The sequence below is a fragment of the Lagenorhynchus albirostris genome, chromosome 1 (assembly GCF_949774975.1).
Source record: "Lagenorhynchus albirostris chromosome 1, mLagAlb1.1, whole genome shotgun sequence".
Lineage (NCBI taxonomy): Eukaryota > Metazoa > Chordata > Mammalia > Artiodactyla > Delphinidae > Lagenorhynchus > Lagenorhynchus albirostris.
The window spans coordinates 74,417,195-74,438,804 of record NC_083095.1 but is presented as its reverse complement, the minus strand read 5'-3'; the positions used below and the strand labels follow the sequence as shown (position 1 = coordinate 74,438,804).

Here is a 21,610-nt window from a genome sequence, read left to right as displayed (position 1 = left end):
GGGGTTGTTTAGAAGAGCTGTCCTGCTGGGGAGGGTTAGTGGTCATGTGAACAGGCTGCCACGGGACAGTGGAGGGCCTCTTTTTTTATGATGAGACACATGATGACAGTGGCAGGGTGGGGCTGTGGCCCAGGTGAAGCCACATGAGGGAACTGCATGGCTCCCAGGTCTTTCCCGGATATCAAGGACCCCAATGCCTTGGACCTGTAAGATCTCTTTCCCCAAAGAGCACAAACTGCATATGCTTTTCCCTAATGAGGGAAGAAGTCAAGTTGTCCAGGTGAGGATACGGAGGCAGAGAGAAACTGCGAGTCTTGTGCAAGATTATGTCTTTCTAAGGAGGAGCGCATCTCCTTTATACAATCATCATATTTAAAGTTTAAAGTGCCCTAAGGACTTCCCTGGTGGCACAGTGGTTAAGAATCCACCTGCCAATGCAGGGGACATGGGTTCGAGCTCTGGTCTGGGAAGATCCCACATGCCGTGGAGCAACTAAGCCCGCGAGCCACGACCACTGAGCCCATGCGCCGCAACTACTGAAGCCCACGTGCCTAGAGCCTGTGCTCCGCAACAAGAGAAGCCACCTCAATGAGAAGCCCGCGCACCACGAGGAGTAGCCCCTGCTCGCCGCAACTAGAGGAAGCCCACGCACAGCAGCAAAGACCCAACGCAGCCTAAATAAATAAATAAATAAAAGTTTAAAGTGCCCTAGATCAGGAGTTTTGTAGAGTCAGATAGTAAATATTTCCATTTTGTAGGCCATACAGTCTGTGACAATGACTCAGTTCTGCAGTGACAATGACTCAGTTCTGCAGCTGTAGCTGCCCATCACAACCTGGCCATCCTATTGCTCCTGGGCACCTGAAGACGTGGCTTCTGCCCTGAGGACCTGAGAAGACTTCCAGTCCCACAAAGCCATGGATCAGGGGAAAGTGAGGGGGGCTAAGCCCGCAAGTCTATATCATCATTCCCGGTTTGAGGGCATGTGAGTTTGATTTCTTTCTTTCCTTTTTTAAAATTGAAGTATAGTTGATTTACAGTGTTTCAGATGTACAGCAAAGTGATTCAGCTATATATATATTTATATATAATCTATATATAAAGATATAAATATCTTCTATTTCAGATTCTTTTCCATTATAGGTTATTAAAAGATATTAAGTATAGTTCCCTGTGCTATACAGTAGGTCCTTATTGTTTATCTACTTTATATATAGTAGTGCATATCTGTTAATCCCATACTCCTAATTTATCCCTCCCCGAGTTTGATTTCTTACCACAGCGACTGCGTTTGATGCCAGCAGCTCCTGGGGGGACATTGCAGTGACATAAGCGACATTGGCAAAGACATACACAAATGTGACCAGTGGGATGGAGATGAAGATGGCTCTGGGAAGATTCCTGTAGAGGGAGAGGAGGTGAGAGGGGGAAGGCCTGGCACCTGGGACCACCTGCCTCGTCATGGGGTCCAGGGAGTGCCTTCTGTCTTTCTGCACGAAGTTGTCCTTGCAGCCTTCTGCGATGCTCCCTCTCCCTGGGGGGTGGATTTTGTCTCCATATGGGCAGGATAATTGAAAGGAAATGAAACAGCTTAGGTTGGGAATATGCTCCATACCTGTTGATTTCTTCCTGACCAGAATCTCCACCCTGCATTCCCCCCTCTCCCCGAACACACATCTCAAGGTACAAAGACCTGCCTGTCATGAGACAGATGAGTAAGAGGCCTGGAATCCTCTCAGGGCACATTTCATTCTCTAAGGCAGTGGTGTTATCTCAGCACCATTTTTTTCAGCTTTTCACCTGCTCTGGCATAGTCACTGGGTCATTTTTCTCCTGGTAGGGTGGGTGACAAATGGTCTAAGTTCCTGAGAAATGAATTGGCTCTTCAGGATAGACCAGGTCATGGTCAGAAGGGGACTGAGGGGAGAAGTAGGCACTGGACCTGTGGCTCCCTCTTTCCAGTGGCAGGTGTCATGGAGTTTGAAGGGGGAGAGGGAGAGCTGGGCTACTGCAACTCACTTGTAGGGATCGACAAGCTCCTCCGTCACGTAATTTAGAAAGTTCCAGCCCCCATAGGCAAAGGAGCCCTGAAGGAAAGCCAGCGCGATGAGGCCGATGTCAGGTTCTTGGAAATTCTCAAATGCGTTCTTTGGCTCCAGCCAGAAGTACTGTCCTGTGGGCACAGGGACAGGAGGCTGCTCAGAGAGACATGTCAGAACTCGGCAGCCCCCGGTCTCCAGTGAAGGCCACATATTGGAGAAGCGGGGCCGAAAGGAGCAGAGAAGTAGAGGTCTAGGACCCCCCAGGACATGGTAATGATGAGTCCCAATGGCGGCTCAGGTTCAAAGCACAGTTCTGAATGTTCCTTTTTTAAAAGGCAGAGTTCCTTGGAAAGAAAGGCCAGGGGAGGTTACTGGGCAGGGCAGGGTAAATTGGAACTGGCTTGCCGGGATTTGGAGATGCAGGATGGGAGTCACTGGCAATCTCCTGATCACCTTCCCTCATATCTAAGTTGGTACATTTTCATGGAGAAAGCACCAAGAACAACAAACACTCAAACATAAGCTTCCGTGATGCTATTATTAGCTCAAGCCTGTTCGGCTTTCTTTGTCAATATCCTCCTGTCTCTTCCTAAGGTGTGTGTTTGGTCTCCCCTTTCATGGAACAGATCTCCTGAAGACAGGGATTCTTCAGCGAGGAGCTTTTTCAATGGCCTTCCCAGTCCTCAGCACAATATCCTGCACACAGTGGGTCCTCAAGAAAGGCTGCTGATTAAAGTTGTAGTAAGATACTGAGCAGCTGACCGCACTTTACATCTTCATCCATAATCAAGGATTTGGACAGGAAATAACGAGATGAGAGTGATCAGGAGAAAGCATTGGGACCAGATTAGGAGGTCCCAATAAAGACTGGGCTGTCTTTTATCTTCGAAAAGACAACCCAGTGATTTCTTTGAGTCTAAGTTCCCGAAAACAATACAACCTGCTAATGAATTTAATCCAATGGATGAAAATAATTAGGCACGTTATACAGCAGAAGCTTAATTATGTTTCCTGGAGTCAAAATCCAGGCACCCCACACCGCCTCCAGAGCTTGTGGCTGGGTGGGAGTTCTCCCTGTTTGTCATCTGACTTTCTCCAGGAGCCAGTGACACTGGGCAGAGTCTAGTGCTGCCACAGGTCCCATGGAAACCAAATACAGGCTCGGGCTTGGAAAGGGCCGAATCCAATGGGGAATGTTGGCAGGGGCCCCAGGAATGTAGCGCTCTCTCCTGTAGAGATTATGAGGAATTTTGAAACGTATAAAAAGCTCCTCTGTCTCCCATTTTAAGATATGGACAAGATAAAATATAAGATACAAAGAGCTTCCCTGGAGCTGGGACAAAAGGGCGATAGTATTCCAGAAATCTGGAATCTTTATCTACCTGTGCTGGAGCCATGAGATCAGCATGGGAGGACTGAACTCTGCACACCAGGGGGGCGTGCCCAGCTCCCGGCCACCGTGGAGAAAATGGTTTCTCATCCCCTTTGTCAAGCAAGCGAAGAAGAAAAATCATTCAAGGAGAGAACTGGGACATCTCAGGGTGTGTACACATCCAAAGACAGTGTGAGGTGTGTGTACACACAAGGGGTGGCAAGTTCTGATGACACCCACCTTTGCAGATCTGTACAACTCCCATGACGATGATCAGGCCCAGGGCCAGGAGCTTCCCAGCTGTGAAAACGTCTTGAACTCGGGTAGCCCACCGCACACTGGAGCAGTTGACCCATGTGAGGAGCACTGAAATGACAGACCCCCAAACATACCCTCAGGGCCATAAGGAGGCTACATGACCCCTCTGCACAGAAGTAGAAACGCTCCTTGCTCCTGATGATAAGACTGTAACGGGTAAGCCAAAAATGCCGCAAGCTCAGCCCCAGTGTCCAGAAACTTTGGCCAGGATAGTAGGTTGGGTTACAAATGGGGATTACGTGCCACAAATTAGAGCTTCGTCAGAACATGCCTTGCCCAGGGCTGGAAGCCAGAAGTGAGCATGGAAATGCAAGCACTGGCTTTGGGGAAAAATCAAGACTCTCATCAGGGCATGAGTGTGGGCTCTGTTTTCAAGATACTGTATGTTCAAGAGGAGCCCTGAGCAGCTGCTAGGGTCCTGGATGTCATCTTTCTGAACCTGATTTTAGGTTTAGGGGAATCCTTTGTTACTTAGGTTTATCACGTTATAATTCACATTTAGTAAAATTCATTTTTCTAAGTGTATAGTTTGATGAAATTTGACAAATGTATTGTTTAATCACTACCACACTCTCTATATAGAACATTTCCAACACCCCAGAAAGTTCTCTTGTATATTGTACTCCTTTGAGGTCAGTCCCTTTCCCTTACCTCTGGAAACCACCAATTTGCTTTCTGTCCCTTTTCCAGAATGTCACCTAAATGGAATCATACAGTATGTAGCCTTTTGTGTCTGGCTTATTTCACTTAACATGGTACTTCTGAGATCCATTCACGTTGCTATGTATATTAATAGTTCCTTTTTATTGTCAGGTAGTACTCCATTATATGAACGTATTATTAGTTTTCTATTCGCCGGCTGATAGACATTTGGGTGGCTCCCAGTTTGGAGCTATTATAAATAAAGCTGCTATAAACACTTGCATAGAAGTCTTTGAGTGGATCATAGAGGTCTTTGAGGGGAGTTTTCATTTCTTTTGAGTAAATACCCAGGAATGGGATCCTAGGTCATATGGTGAACGTGTTTGACTTTATAGGAAATTGCCAGACTGTTTTCCAAAGTGGTTATGTCATTTTGCATTCCCACCAGCAACGCACAGTCCTGTTGCTCTGCATCCTTGCCAGCATTTGGTATTATCAGCTTCAAAAGTCTGAGCATTCTAGGGACTTGCTTGGTGGTCCAGTAGGTAAGACTCCACACTCCCAATGCAGGGGACCCAGGTTCAACCCCTGGTCGGGGAACTAGATCCCGCATGCATGCTGCAACTAAGAAGCCCACATGCCGCAACTAAGACCCAGTACAGACAAAATAAAATAAATAAATAAATAAATAAAAGATGTGATACATATATAAAATGGAATATTAAACAAAGAAAAGCTTGACCATTCTAAAGGATGTGTAGTGGTATTTCACTGAGGTTTTGGTTTGCATTTCCCTAGAGACTAATGCTGTTGAGCATGTTTTCATGGGCTTATTTGCCACCATCCCTATATCTTCTTTGGTGGCATGGAGGGCTTGGAGTCACAGGGCTCCCACAGAGATGCCAACAACATGGAACCTCTATGGGCTGGCGGAGAGTTCAGAGGCTGAGCTGTAGGACAGTTTTACTGCCACACTCCTTAAGCAACTTATGGGAGACCAGGGGCTGTGGGAACCCAACTTCCTGGTGGTTATGAAGTACTTGAGAATGTGGGAAAAAAAATAAAATCCTCTTGCTTCCCTTTCCCCTGAAACAGTGACCAGGACGCCCCCTGGTCCTCCAAGGGTACGAGCCATACATGTAAAAGCATGAGACTCTCTCTCTTCTGAAGCCTCTAATCAGGCCTCTGATTTCACTTGAACAGCTGATCAAGTTATATCATTACCTTATCCTGAAACTGTGCTTTTTACTTTTCAAGTACTTTCCAACCTTACTTGATTCTGAGAACATTTCTGCAGGGTAAGGACCTGACATGATTATCCATCTGTAACCTTCCTCCCTGAGCTGTTTCTACCTGGCAAGCTCCTCAGCTTTCCAGATCCAGCTCAAATGTCACCTGATCCGTGAGTCTTTATTATTTTATTTATTCCTGACAAGGTGCCTGCCAGGTAAGAGGTATCAGCCGCGTTTTGTAGGCAAGGAACAAAGTTCGCCCCTCCTTTCTACCCCCAGACCACCTTGTTAATAAGGCTGGCACTTATTTCTTTGTATTACAATTATCTGTTTCTTTTTCTCTGTCCCTTTGTAGACTAGGAGGGTGGGACTGTGACTTTTTCATATTTTTAACCCCAGGGCATATCACAGTAGTGCCTGCAAATAGTAGGTGCTCAACAAACACTTAATACTTGAAAAAGAAAATGCCACAATTCATCAGTCCTCCAATCTCATCTCAGTCTACACATTCTACGACGCATACCAATCTCCCCAGCTCCCCAGGAAACTCCTCAGTTGGTTTCACAGAGTCAAAAGAGCAGCAGGAGGCATAACTTCAAGGGTAGGAACTCTTGACTCCTAGTGGAGGAGCTTTTATCCAAGACGGTGTCATAGAAGGAGAACCAAAACATGTTGTCAGAGGAAGGATTTCATATGCCTGAACGGGGAGAACATTTTGTAAATGTTCTGTATGGACCGAGATGTCCTGATAAATACACACTGGGTTTATCTTGCTCAATTCAATAAGGATTTCAGGATCACATGCCTGGTAACAATTCAACCTAAATCACTCCAAGCAACTGGGACTGTAATCTCAATTTCTTTCTAGGGCCTCTGGGTACAAGGCCGGGCCTCTGGGTACAAGGCCAGGCCCCTGGGACCCAGAAGTTCAAACAGATACAAACAATAATGACTAAGGATACAGGAGACTGATCTATGAAAGGAAGATTAGGAAACAACACCCTTGTGGCTCGAGGATAGGTAAGGATTACAGAATAAGGACCCCGATCATGATCTCATCATGCAGAGAAGAAAACCATCCTCACCAAGGGGAGGAGAGGGCAAGGGCGGGGAGGAGGAATGTGGTCACCTTCCCGTGTGCTGGCATAGAAAACACAAAGGGACCTTATCCAGGCAGCCAGAAAGACTTCTCCACAGTGTTCCTGGGGGGATCGAGATGTTTGAGGAAGGGACAATTTGTCAAATTAACTTACTGTGGGTGTCTTCTGTCCTGCCCGAGCCTATATACACACAAGAACCCAGCCTTTGACTAATCTTTGACCTTTAGCCTTTTCGGGGATCTTTCAGACATAAAAGAGATATCCCGAGACTAGGGTGGAGGAGACAGGCTGCCTGTGACACTTATCACCTTGGACAACGGCTGCAGGCCCCGTCTGACCCTTTGCCCTGCAGTTGGGCGATCACAGCATGTGACGAGGGGTAAGAGGGTACTTTCAGTCTCCTGGTACCACAGGATAGCGTCCCTCACAGCAGGCTGAAACCCGAGCCTCCATCCGGAGAGGAAAGGTCAGTGAGTGAAGGCAACACTTGCCAAGCCCCTGCCCTGCTCAGGCGTCCTGCCTCTGTCTGTCTGTACCCAGCGCCCCTTCTGTTGCTGAGGGCTATGCCCCCACCCTCTTCCCAGCCAGATCTTGAGTTCTGCATGCTTGGGATACAGTGACCTCGGGGAAGCCACATGTAGATGGGGATCAGTGGCCACTGCAGTTTGAGATGTGAGGGTTTTCATCCAACCATCCATCCATCCAACCACCATCTATGAAGAGCCTACAAGTGCTAGATACTCTGGTGCGGGGAGTTATAAATAAGACACAAGTCCCTTCCTGTTCTCAGGAAGCTGACGCTGTAAGAGGGGAGATGGATGAGCTAAAACATGATCACAAAGCAATTTGGTGACAGTACAGCTCTTCACAGAAGCTGGCAGGCATCTGTGAGGAGCCCCTAGCCCAGCCCAGGGAAATCAGAGATGCTTCTTGTAGGTGGGGAAGACCCTAGCAATACAGAGGATTTTATAATTTGGGGCTAGCTGGACAAAATAAACAAGAAGGCATAAGACTCTGGTTCTTGTCCATTGTAATCTGGCCATGGGGGTGGTACAGCCCCATGGAATACCAGCCTTCTGTGTATTTCTTGGGCGTTTTCTCCTCTCTTTTTCCTTTTTTCTTTCTGTTTCCTGGTTTTTAAAAAAAGCTGGCGGGGGTGGTGGTGAAAAGTCTCATCTTCTCATCAAGAAGATGAGACTTCAAGAAGATGCTGAAGTCAGGGGTTGGTTACTTAATCTGCCCAGTTTGAAAAGCTTATTGTCAACGTAAACGGGAGGGAGACAAAAAAATGAGGCAGGCAGGAGTGGGGGACTCAGAACTCAGAAATCTCGTACCCTGCCCAGAGCCCAGGGCCTAGCAACCGCCAAGTAGGAGAGGTGGGCTCAACGCTCTCTGCCCTGGAAAGGCTGCAGAACTGGCAGAGATGCAGAGTCCTTGTCTGAGCCATGACAGTGCAGATCCTGTGGCTGACCTGGAACGTGTCCACGGTGGAGAGGGTGGGGAAGCTCCCGCTCTCTAAGAGAGGGCACCCCTCACCCCAGGTCAGCTCTGATCCCTGGGGAGTCATGAAGCCTCTCCTTCACTTCTCCCTCTGACAATGACACCAGAACTCATGGGACCTGTGGTAGGCAGAATAATCGCCACCCCAAAGATGTCAACATCCTAATCCTGTGAATGTTACCTCACAAAAGGAATTTCACAAATGTGATTAAGGATCTTCAGGTGGGGAGGTTATCCTGGATTATCTGAGCGGGCCCAGTGTCATCACAAGAATCCTTATAACAGGGAGACAGGAAGGTCAGAGTTACAAAGGAAATGTGATGATGGAAAACAGAAGTCAGAAAAGAGAGAAAGATTTGCGCGCTCGCTTCAGCAGCGCATATACTGAAATTGGAATGATACAGAGAAGATTAACATGGCCCCTGCGCAAGGATGACACGCAAATTCGTGAAGCGTTCCATAAGTTTACAGAAAACAAATTTATGGTTACCACAGGGGAAGGGGAGGAAGACGGATAAATTAGGAGTTTGGGATTAACAATATACACACTACTATATATAAAATAAACAATAAGGTCCTACTGTATAGCACAGGGAACTGTATTCAATACCTTTTTTACAATATCTTGTAATAAACTATAATGGAAAAGAATCAGAAAAAGTATCCATATAACTGAATCACTTTGCTATACACCAGAAACTAACACAACATTGTAAATGAACTATACTTCAATTAAAAAAGAGAGAGAGCGAGAGGGAGAGATTTGAAGATGCTATGCTGCTGGCTTTGAAGATGGAAACAGGGGCCATGAGCCTAAGAATATAGAGGGCCTCTAGAAGCTGGGAAAGGCAAGGATACAAGCAAAGGAGAGCCTCCAGAAGGGACACAGCCTTGTTGACACCTTGAGTTTAGGACTTCTGACCTCCAGAACTGTAAGGTGATAAATCTGTGTAGTTTTTGTTTTTTTAAAATAAATTTATCCATTTATTTATTTATTTTTGGCTGCATTGGGTCTTCATTGTTGAGCGTGGGCTTTCTCTAGTTGTGGCGAGCTGGGGCTACTCTTTGATGCGGCGGTGCACGGGCTTCTCATTGTGGTGGCTTCTCTTGTTGCAGAGCACAGGCTCTAGGCACGTGGGCTTCAGTAGTTGTGGCACGCAGTCTCAGTAGTTGTGGCTCATGGGCTCTAGAGCGCAGGCTCAGTAGTTGTGGCTCACAGGCTTAGTTGTTCCATGGCATGTGGGATCTTCCCAGACCAGGGATCGAACCCGTGTCCCCTGCATTGGCAGGCAGATTCTTAACCACTGCGCCACCGGGGAAGTCCCAATTTGTGTAGTTTTAAGCCATTACGTTTATGATAATTTGTTACAGCAGCAATAGGAAACAAATACAGGGCCAGACACCACACAGAAAGACCAGAAAGCAGGGGGCATACCCTTCAAGAGGAAAGTTTTTTAAAAGCAACCGGGCAGGGACTTCCCTGGTGGCGCAGTGACTGAGAATCCGCCTGCCAATGCAGGGTACATGGGTGCGAGCCCTGGTCCAGGAAGATCCCACATGCCGCAAAGCAACTAAGCCCGTGTGCCACAACTACTGAGTCCACGTGCCACAACTACTGAAGCCCGCACGCCTAGAGCCTGTGCTCCGCAACAAGAGAAGCCACCGCAATGAGAAGCCCGCGCACCACAACCAAGAGTAGCCCCCGCTCGCTGCAACTAGAGAAAGCCCACGCGCAGCAACGAAGACCTAATGCAGCCAAAAATAAGTAAATAAATAAAATAAATTTATTAAAAAAGAAAAAAATGGCAACCAGGGAGCACACACCGGGACCTCAAAGGAGTGTGTGTCACAGGCCTTGCAGGACACCAAGTGGAGGGAAGGAGGGAGGAGCTCTAAGAGCGGGCAGCGAAAGTGAGGTCACCAATGTGCTGACCTGGTTGGCGAATTTCCACATCACATGCACCACATGACAGCATCCCAGCTCTTCCACACACCCAGATCCTATGGCTAGAGAGTCAGTGCCTCCTCTTCCTCCCCTCGGTAACTCAATACAGTAGTAAACAGGCATGCCCTAGGGTAACTGTAGCTGTGCCTTTCCTCTCAGAAAAATTCAGGGCAAAAGACTCCCCATACCCCTCCTTCAACTAATCCCAGCTTCTCCTCCTGTCTCCTCCATAGTCCATACAACTTCAGGCCCACGTATGCAACCCAGATGCACAGACACCCAGAGGCCCAAGAGTTACAAAAGGCCCAACCTTTTGCGAGGCAGGTGGAGTGCCGCAATGTTCACAGACACGAGTCCTTTGTTCTCTGCCCCCAGAGTTTTGTTGGTCTCCTAACTTTACAGACCAGAGGCTACAATCAAAGGTCATAAAAAGATATCATGATGGAAAGCAAAGAGATGAACAAACTCAGGAGTCCAGAGTCTGAGTTCATTCCTCCCAGCAGAGGGTAAAGAGTGGCCCCACTGTGTGCAATCTTGTCGTGGATGACGCCCAGCGCTCTGCGGCTTCCCCAGGTGGAGTTCACCCCACGGAGTGGGAGAGGTGAGGCACACGAGCTCCAAGGATTATGAGTATTGGAAGGGAAGAATAGAAACAACATTTTGGGGGAAATTTTACCTTAAATTAATACATTAAAGACTATCGGTAAAAGAGGCAATTGAAAATCAGTCTCTAGTCCATTTTGAAACAGAACATCAGTGAGTCATTAGCATAAATAAATAAATCTTCTTCAGAAAATTTTAAGGATGGATTAGGGGATTGTGGGGTTGGTCTTAAGTCCCTACAACCTTCACAGAACCAGGGCTGTGACTTTATCACTCTTTCCCTCACCTCTACCCAGCAACACCTGGCGGGTGGAGGACCACGTGGGTTTCTGGTGCCTTTTTCAAGTGCACAGCAAGCAAGTAGAGCTCAGAGCAGCTTGTATACGGAGTGAAGTGTTAACGGTGCAGGTGGGGTTGAGCAAATCGGAAGGATGGAAGCAGAGGTGGCTCCCTCGGAGGGACCTGGCAGCCTGGGCGGACTAAGAATCAGACAACTTAGAACTTGAAGAACCCAATGGCCATGATGCCCTTCCTGGCATGGTCACTTACTCTCTGGACAAGCCAGTAAAACTCTTTGAACCTCCCCTCCCTCTCTGTAAAATGGAAGTGTGGTCCATTTTAATCCCACGAGGATGCTCTGTAACCTGTGTACCGCTGCATAAAATGTTAAGTGGTTATTTTTATTGTTCATATGCTAAGAAACTAGAACTCGAAAAGAGGCCACGACTTGCTCAGGATAATGCTGACGACTGGCAGCAAAGCAGAGTGGATGGTAAAGGGGGCGGTTTGGAGGGTCTCAGAGACGCCGTATCACACATCAGGACCTATCTTGCACTGTTGCATTGCTTCTCCCTTCTTGCTTCCTCCTCTATCCCTGACCCTTTGCTTCAATTTCTTATCTGTTTCAGCCTTTTTCTCGGGAGGGTACTCATCCACAAATTACCTGCTCTGGGGTTCTTCAACCCAAACTGTCTGAAAGTGTGGGCACAAAGGTGGATTAGGGGACTATGGGGCTGGTAAGCATAAGCCCGAGCCACTGAACCAGGAGCCCAGATGTTCAAGCTTGTCCCTGTGCCTTGGTCTCCACGAGAAAGTTGCACCACCCATTCTGCAGGACGGAATGCCCTACAGAAAGCAAGGAATGCTGTTGTTGCTGCGCCTGCTCTGCCCATCGGGCCCAGAGAAGAATGAAACTTCCCTATTCTTCTGCAGCCAATAGTGCACACAGCCATTAACAACACTCTGCTGGCCAGGGTGATCTTGAGGTCCTGTATCTGCCTGGCACACAGTAGGTGCTAACGCTTACTGAATAGAGGATGGATAGATGAACAAATCTAGTCAGAAAATACCAAGTGTGCACAGGAGCCATTGTTCTTCCCTAGCGAGTAAATATCAGGGTTTTTACATCGTGGGACAGCCCCATGAAGTGGGGAGGGCAAGTACCAATGATGCTAGACAGAGTTGGGGGCAGGGTACATATCATGGCTTCTTCTCCTTCCCCCGAGAGAGCTCACAAAGCACAGGCTATCCCTCAGTGACCACTGGATGACCGTCTTCAGGTCCTCCCTTGCTTCTGGACACAAGACTTTGGCTGAGTTGGGCTGGCAAAGGGTCATTTTGTGTCTTCGTCAGAGGGCCAATGAACACCTTCCCACACGGGTCCCCAAACCAAACTCATTCTTTTTGCTAAGCCAGCTTCTGCTCCATGAACCACACTGGTCTGGTCTGATGGGTGAAAGTCAGGAAGGGGCCATTTGGATAGGGGGCTGGATTTTTATTTATTTGTTTTTGGTTGTGTTGGGTCTTTGTTGCTGGGCACGGGCTTTCTCTAGTTGCAGCGAGCAGGGGCTACTCTTTGTTGCAGTGCGCGGGCTTCTCATTGTGGTGGCTTCTCGTTGCGGAGCATGGGCTCTAGGAGCAGGGGCTTCAGTAGTTGTGGCATGCAGGCTCAGACGTTGTGGCTCACAGGCTGTAGAGCGCAGGCTCAGTAGTTGTAGTGCACGGGCTTAGTTGCTCTGCAGCATGTGGGATCTTCCCGGACCAGGGCTCAAACCCGTGTCCCCTGCATTGGCAGGCGGACACTGCACCACCGGGGAAGCCCAGGGGGCTGGACTGATTATTATAAGAACAATCAGTTATAAGAACTGATTGTTATAAGTGCTGATTAGAATGACCTGGTTGGGGCTCATTTGCAGACAGCTCTTCGTACTGGAGGGAGAGGTCTGCACCCTACTACCCAGAGGCACATTTCCAGCCTCATGGGCAGTCAGAGAGACCCAGAATCTCATCTTATATGTGAGTGAAGTAAGACCCCTGCTATTAGTGTCAAAGACAGGACTGCCCCCCTTGGGCCCCCTGCCCGCCCCCCCCCCACCAATTCCCAGTTGCTTATTCCGCCACTACACCAGCCTTTCTTGTATCATATGCACATCACCCTTCTTTCCCTTCTCTCATTCCCACATCCTCTCTCTCCCTTGCTCCTGTCAGTGGTACCTATGGTCACTGCTGACAGTGCCACTAGGGGCTCTGAGTCTGTCACCTGAAGATGCTGGCCAGATTGATTTCTGGGCAGCAGGAAGTAAGATGCCAGTGTGAAAAAGGGAAAGACTAGGATGGCTGCCCCTCAGGATCCAGGAGCGTTTTGCCCATCGCCCCCAGGGTTTTGGAAAATTATTTCCCACAAACAGACTTGCTTTTCTGCCTTGTGTCCCCTCCTCTGGTCCCTTAACAATGTCACCATCAGATTTCCCTCCAACTCCGGGAACTCCATTTGGATTTCTTGGTTGGTATTGCTGGCTCATTCCTAGAAGTAAACTGGAGGCAGATTGGAAAGGCTTGTTTTCCTTTAGCATTTCCAGAACCAGGGCTTTCTTTGTCTTTTCCGATAAGAGAAAACAGGCGTCAAAATGCCCAGACTTGCCAAAGTCCATAAAGACAGATGGTGAAGAGGAGAGGAAAAGAGTGAGCATGAGAGACAACACGGGGGAGGAAGGAAAAGGAGGAATAATACACACCATTACGAGTGAGAGCGAGCGAGCTTGAGAGGAGCATAACAGAGAGAGAAGGCCAGGACAGAAAAAAGAAAGATGGAATGTATTAAAGCAGATAGCTGCTGAAAGGGAAGCTAGTGACGCCACTTGGCTGAAATCAGAACACCCTGTTCCCCTCCAGAGCTTCAAAATAAGCACCTTTCCGGGATGGAGTTTTCCCCAGCCCTCTGAAGCAGCCATAAATTTCACATGGGTCACGGGCCAGCCAGAAGCGCTGGTTTATTAGTCTCCCCTTTTGCTGGGGCATGCACTTCTCCGCCCTCTGCCTTGCTCTGGCCAGCTCCCCCTGACTCCCTCCCTCTAGACCTGGAGCAAAAGGGGCGAGGTGATGCCCCTCCGACCAGTCCTCACCCAGCAGCGGGTGAGCTCGCCGCCTGCCTCGGCGGGTGTGGCAGCACTTGGCTCTGTGATAGGCTGGAGCCGGCTCCTTAGAAGGAACTGGGCACGTGTTTCTAATTGTGGAAAAGCTGCTTCCCTTAGCCTGCCTAACCTCAGCCGGTTCCAGATCTAGGAGGTAACCATTGCCGGCTGCCAGAAGGCACTGATAGGCAAAGAAAACACCGGAGCCCCATCTGAGTTCTAAGGCACACAATCCTGAGACTTGGATAAGGTTCCAGTTCTGCCCACACAGGCCAGCCTGAGCTATCTTTCCTCCTCATAGACCTCTGAGAGCCTGAGAGACATTTTTCACATGGGACCAGGAGCCGAGTTATAAAGTCTCAAGTCTGCCTACCCACAACAAAGGCTGGTATTATTGCATGAGTAAATAACTTGACTGGTGAAAGACAAGAAAATCAAAACAAAGCAACAGCAAAGTCAAAGCAGCTCTTCCCTATAAACTAAGCCCTGATTCCAGCTCCTGTATGGTACACAGTGGGGCTTTGAAACAGATCTTACCTACCACACTACAGCAAGTTTTCCCTTCTCCAGCCCTTTTCATCTTGAAGCACTGGCAATATTTTAGAAATCTAAGAAGCCCGTCTAAGGAGAGATGTGCTGAACCTTTGGAAGGGCCTCTCTCCTCCAAGGACAAACAAGCAGCGGAGGAGGGGTGCACAGATGCTCTGCAGCTTCTGGACATCCTGATTCATACAGCTCGACCTGGACACTTCCAGCTAAGCGCCTGCCCATGCTGCTCCACCCCCTTCCCTTCCTGGCTCCCTCTTACCCTTCCTTCTTATCCTGATCCCTCCCTGCCAGTTGTTGGACCTGAAGTTTCTGCTGAATCACCATCCAGTACTTAGTTCAGCCAAGAAGCCCGAACACCCAGCTCAGCGATTTCCAAGAGCTGAGTAATTCTTCAGCATTAGCTAAACATGGCTCCTGAGCTGGGGTGGGGGAGAAGAGAAAAACGGAAGACACAGGGAAAGCAGGGAAGACAGGACACAGCACGCTGTGCTACCTGGGGGAGCCCCCTTTAGTTTCTACTCGTTACTTTTCAAGCCCAGGCCGAAAAAATTCCAGCTATCTCATGCCCCAATTCTCAGGGCCAAGAACAGTAATGAGCACATCATGGCCCTTGATAAATGTTTGCTGAATGAACAAAGTGCTGTGATTCTCATTTATATAAGGCTTCCCCAGGGTCCCAATCCCCTTCTGTTCCAGAGCAGGCTTTTGAGCAGCATCCTGGGGTAACCACCCTGAGGAAGACTTCCAACCAAAGACCTGCTCAGCATCTCAGGGATTTGGAGAGGACGTGGAAGGCAGAAATAGAGAGAAAACATTGTTAACTGCTCACTACAAATGCTGGAGACAGTTAAGTAGAAACATATTTCATTTGAAACTTAGTTAATTTTGATTTGTAGATCAGCTACATTTCTCTCTCTTAGTAGTCAATCAGTCGACACGGCCGGCTGATTCTACTTCTAATCCTTTCTTGTTTTTGTCACCTTGTAACTTCGTTTTTATTTTGGGCCACCACCTCTTTGGCCTGGAAAAATGCTTAGCCTGCTGACTCGTCTCCCTGCTTCAAGTGTCACGGTCTTCTTCACTCAAATGTGAACCTAATCATGTTACTCCTCTGCACAAACTCCTTTGGTGGTTCCTTAGATGAAGTCTGCTCTTTGCATGATATGCAGAATCCTTTACCATCTGGCTCGTACTCACCTCTTTTGCCTTATCTCCCGTCTCTCTCCTAGGCCTCACCCACACAAAAGTACTTGCTTTTCTCCAACGAGTCATTTCTTTCTTGACTCCACGTCTTGCCTATGCTCTTCCCTCTACCTGGCTGCTCTACTGTATGCCCACCTGGAGACTGCCTACTTACCTTTCCAGACTCAGCTCAATCTGGGAACCTTCCCTAGCACTCCTGTCCCAACTCTGAAGCACCTTTCTCTGTGTGGTACATTCTTTTGTCATCACATTATATTGTAATTATTTGTTCGTACACCCATCTTTTCACTAGCCTTTAATCTCTTTCAAGACTGTATAAATAATGCCTCACCTCCACTCAATGTAGGAGCTCAGGATGGTAATTAACTGATGGATTTGCAGTTTGTTTTTTCCTTGGAAATCCATTTAAACAGGTGACCCTGATTTGGTCCATCTGCCAGAAACCCAATTGAGTGGCTTTTGTATAACTGTACCCAATTCATGGCTGAAATTTTGAAATGGGACTATGGGGTCGCTGTGCCTGTTTGCGTGTTTGTATATGTCTATATACATGTGTTATAGATGTGTGGTATTTTCTACCTCCAAGCGGTATTGCCAAAATTAACTTGTAAAAGAGCTCCATTTAGTTGGCTTAAAGAAAATTAAGCAGAGGGACTTCTCTGGTGGCGCGGTGGTTAAGAATCCGCCTGCCAATGCAGGGGACACGGGTTTGATCCCTCATCTGGGAAGATCCCACATGCTGTGGAGCAACTAAGCCCATGCGCCACAACTACTAAGCCTGTGCTCCAGAGCCCACGAGCCACAACTACGGAAGCCTGTGCACCCTAGAGCCTGTGCGCCACAACTACTGAGCCCACATGCCACAACTACTGAAGCCCATGCACTCTAGGGCCTGCGTGCCACAACTACTGAGCCCACATGCTGCAACTACTGAAGCCCGCACGCCTAGGAGCTGAGCTCCGCAACAAGGGAAGCCACCACAATTAGAAGCCCGCACACCGCAACAAAGAGTAGCCCCCGCTTGCCACAACTAGAGAAAGCCCACACGCAGCAACGAACACCCAACGCAGCCAAAAATAAATAAATTAATTAATTAAAAAAAAGAAAAGAAAAATAGCTTGGTATGATGGTTGACTTTGTCTAATGTCTCAGGAAGTTTTCATGGGTAATCTAAACATTAATTGTTGGAAACAAGTAAATTAAATAAATGTAAATGGGGTAACAGTTTTTAGGTGAACTCTTTAATAATTATTATGTTTTATGGTATGTCCACTTAAAAATGGTTTCTCAAAATCTTTTAGTAATTTAAAACTTTGGAGTTTTGCTAAGTTAAATGATGGGGATTCACTGAATGTCTAGATCACTTCCAAATAAGATAAAATACTGAAACATTAACTGCTAAAGAAGTCTAAGTTTACCTACTTCTGTCTTATTACAGAAAAACTAAAGAAGTTTATATGTATTAAAAACATGTCATGTACCACACTGGAAAAAAAGCATTATGTTATGAGGAAATGTATGGTTTAGAAATTATGATATGCATTCATAAGTTTGCCAATCAAAAAAATACTGGTATGACAGTTTACAACTGCTTAACAAAGACAAAACAATTATCTTTTTTCTCCGTACCTGATGTCTCTAAAATTTGGAAACTCAGTGAGTATTCTTATTTTCATGGCAATATAGTTATTTGTATAAGTTCAGTATGAATCTGTTCTCCTTATAACATGATACAATTAGAAATATTGGTTATGGGACTTCCCTGGTGCTCCAGTGTGTAAGACTCCGAGCTCCCAACACAGGGGGCCTGCATTCGATTCCTGGTTGGGGAACTAGACCCCACATGCATGCCGCAACTAAGATCCACGTGCTGCAACTAAGGAGTCCACATGCTGTAACTAAGAAGTCTGCATGCCGCAACAAAGATCCCACGTGCTGCAACTAAGACCCAGCACAGCCAAAATAAATAAATATTTTTTTTAAAAAAAGAAATATTGGTTATATTACCAGGGCTTTGACTGGATTGTCATATTTGAGAGAGACATACATAGAATTAGATGTGACCAGACAGCTTTAAAGAACTAAGGTTGACTTCATGGAGCCATAAAGCCCCTTGGAAAAACAACCCGGTACCTTGCCTTCAGGGTTCCCACCAGCTTTACCAGATGAGTAAGGAAAGTTCCTTCCTTGCAGGCACAAGAACCTCAAGATAATTTTGGGAACCTCAAGGAGAGAAAAATTCACCCAAATTCATAGGTATTACAGGTGAATCTAATGTCATGTCCTCGGTGTGGCTTCCTGGCCTCGAGAGGCAATTAAAAGTTCAATCTGGGGCTTCCCTGGTGCCGCAGTGGTTGAGAGTCCGCCTGCCGATGCAGGGGACATGGGTTCATGCCCCGGTCCGGGAGGATCCCACATGCCGCGGAGCGGCTGGGCCCGTGAGCCATGGCCGCTGAGCCTGCGTCTCCGGAGCCTGTGCTCCGCAACGGGAGAGGCCACAACAGTGAGAGGCCTGCGTACCGCAAAAAAAAAAAAAAAAAAAAAAAAAAGTTCAATCTGGCAATTCCTTATGAACAGTTCCAGCAAAGCATATTTTAAAAGGCCTGGACTTATGTAAATAATCAGGCCAAGTTTAATACAATTAAATTTATTTTACAAACAAATGAGTCTTAATTTGGCCATCTTTGGTAAAGATAAAGGTGATTTTAGAGAGAGAGAAAAAATTATGTTTCAATAGAAACTATAATACACGCTTATGGATATTAGATTCTAATTCTGTTAATCATCTTTGAGGTTTTGTTTTTCTACCTGTAAACTGGACTGGACCCTGAATTCTAGTTTCCTCACATATTTGGCTACAGCTCTCCAAGCTTACACTTTCAATTTTTCTCTCACTTTTGACTTGAAATTATTGAGAACTAAAGCTGTCCTTTTCTTGAAGTCCTACAAACCGTAACTGAACAACCTGATATAAACTTAAGCAAGATCAGCACAATAACCCACGTTTAGACAATCTTTGTGCCTATTGCTTTGTAAGCCACTCAGGAAGTTTACCTGAACACCAGATGACATCACAAGAGATTTCAAACCACAAAAGATGCTTTGAGCCTAACATCTAGAAATCTCAGCTGGCAACTCTCAGGACTCAGACACTGGGTTTATAATTTGCTTCACCCATTAACCTCTATTTTTCTTTGTCTCCACAGAAATGCCTCTTATTAAATACCTGGTTGCTTATACCCTGTGGGCCTAACTTTGAGTGCCCACCTGCATCACCACCTCCTGAAATGAGTAACTGAAGTGACCTATTGTCAGGACGAAGAGACTCGTTCGACGAGATATAAAGCAATCTATCAACTCAACTTTTTGACTGTGACAATGCTAGAAGAAGTTTCGAAGGCAAGACTGGAGGGGACCAAGATGTGCATCCCCAAAATGTCTCTGGCATGCAGATTAGTTCAAGTTGAAAACAATCGAGGCCCAAAAGACTCAGGAAGAAATTTTGCCCCTCCCCCCAGCTGCCTAAAAAGAATTTAGATAGAGGACCTGTTCCTGGAGTAGTGCTATCACCAGAGATATCGGCAAAATGTGGGCTGGGTGGTGGGGAGATTAAAGATTAGAGTCCACTCTCTGTCCCATTGTCTCCACATGGCTCAGCAAACAGTTTTTACCAAACATTTGCTTTTCATTTGCATGTCAATTACCTTCCTCCCTTCGAAGTCCCAACATTCTCTTTTGTCTTTAGCTGAAGGTGGTATTTAAGGTGAGGGTTTTGCCTATTTTGGCGAGTTACTCAGTTTTTCTGGGTCTCTTCTAGGTACAGTTGTTATTAAACTTTTGTTTGAGTTTTTCTTGTTAATCTGTCTCATGTCAATTTAATTCTTAGACCAGCCAGAAGAACCCAGAAGGGTAGAGAAAAATTTCTTCCTTCTCAACAATACATACGAGGCTGAGGAGACACGCACAGCACTCTTTGGGGACCAGGGGAGGGCAAGAAGACAACACTGTCCAGGTACCTGTGGTGATAGGCTTAGTGCATGGGAATGAGACGTTTGGGCCTCGAGAATATGAAACCTCAAAGGAAAATGAACTGAGAGTAAGGGATTTAGAAGTTAGGAAGGACTGCTGAACACTCTGATGTCAAGGGATTAATTTGTAAGAGATCTGCAAAACAACACACACAGGTACCTACCAAATCATCATGCATCATACATCTGGAAACTTCCTGAAGAGGAACTGCAAAGCAACTCAGGGTTAAAAGCAATACCTACAGTGAAATCCTTAACCTTCCAAATCACTCAAGGAAGGAGGAGAAATCTGAAGCCCTGGAAAACTAGCCTCTTCAGAATCATAGCAGAGAGATAGAAAACAAGATAAGAAGCTTTTTTTTTTTTTTTTGCTTGTGAAACGCATGCAGGGTACTCCTTTCTCCTCAGGGCAAGAAAGGAGAAGGAGCTTCCTTTGTACAAGGCATTCTGGAAGAGGGGGACTTGAATGAGAAGAAAAGATTCTAATTCAGATGCTGGATGTGACCCCAGCCCCAAAAGAGAGGAAGGAGGTCGGGAGCTGCCCGAGTGAAAGGTGGCCCAGTCCCCAAGAGAGGGGGGACAAACAGAAGGAAAACCCATAGTTAGGGAGCAGGATATACAAATGGGGGACCCCAGAACACCTGGCACTCCTTCTGTGTCACTGGGACCACTTTGTTTATAACTAGAAACTCAGGTAGTAGCCACAAGATGTGGCTAAAGGATAAAAGTGCAAGCTGCAGAAATAACTTGTCAAAATGTACATCTAAATACCCAGATGTGTGCGCAGAGATGCATTTTACTTAGAATTATTAGGATACCTATCCACTGTTACAAGGGCTCCTGGGCAGGGGAGAGGGGTAAAGATAAGAGGAAGCTTTCCTGGTCAACTGTCTTTATATATTACTTGACTCTTACTTAGAGAATATAGTCACTTACTTATGAAATAAGAAAGGAAGGAAGGAAGGGAGGGAGGGAGGGAGAGAGGAAGGGAGGGGGAGGGAGAGAGAGAGAGAGAGAGAGAGAGAGAAAAGAGAAATACCCAAGCAAATCACAAAAGGAAGGTACCAAAACCAAGTTCTAATCCCTCTCATTCCCCTGCTTCCTAACTCCCTCCTCCCACTAACATACTTGCTCTGGAGAAGGGAGAAAGGCTTTTCATTTAATTAAAATATAAAAGACTTTCTTTTTTTACTGCCTGGTGGCTAGGGATATTTTGCTGACTCAGCAGTGAATAATCAGCTTTGACCTAAATAATAGAATAACTCAAAGTGGCAGCTGCAGTTGCATAAGCTGGAGCCAAATCTGCAGTTCCTTCTCTCTCGCTCTCCTCCCCGCTTCACTCCCTTCAGGCTATGAGAAGGCAAGCCAGTTACAGCAGGTTCTTTCTGCCTCTCCACCCGCATCCGGACATTCCCACCATCACTTCTCATCCGATCTTTTCCAAAACTCTAGAGGGTCTTTGCGCAAGGAGTCACCTACCTAGGCTTGGCGGGTTTGGGGAATGCAAAGGAAGCCGTGGGGTCTAGTTGCCCGGGGAACTCTCCCCTGTGGCCTGGTTTCTCTCCTAGGGGAGGACTGAACAGCCTCAGGGTTCTTGATTTATAGTTGAGGGTGAGGGTGGCCTGTCGTCTGAGATACTTTAGCAGCATCAGCAGGAAAAAGGAAA

The 21,610-nt window shown here is 46.8% G+C and overlaps 1 protein-coding gene and 1 non-coding gene across 5 annotated transcripts in view; one reads left to right on the top strand and one right to left on the bottom strand.

Moving 5' to 3' along the window:
* The window catches only part of SLC7A8 (solute carrier family 7 member 8), a 56,587-nt gene that overhangs the window by 9,431 nt on the left and 25,546 nt on the right, over positions 1 to 21,610 (bottom strand). For 3 of the 4 annotated variants that reach the window (XM_060145533.1, XM_060145543.1, XM_060145553.1), the window contains exons 5-7: positions 3,655 to 3,780; positions 2,020 to 2,173; positions 1,278 to 1,401 (exon numbers count right to left, since the gene is read on the bottom strand). In XM_060145533.1, the coding sequence (XP_060001516.1) occupies positions 1,278 to 1,401; positions 2,020 to 2,173; positions 3,655 to 3,780 (404 nt within the window). The remainder of the gene's footprint in view (positions 1 to 1,277; positions 1,402 to 2,019; positions 2,174 to 3,654; positions 3,781 to 21,610) is intronic. The other variant, XM_060145563.1, reaches the window with a different exon arrangement.
* LOC132506423 (U6 spliceosomal RNA) lies at positions 8,567 to 8,673 on the top strand. The gene has a single exon (XR_009535832.1). It is a non-coding gene; the product is annotated as a U6 spliceosomal RNA (small nuclear RNA).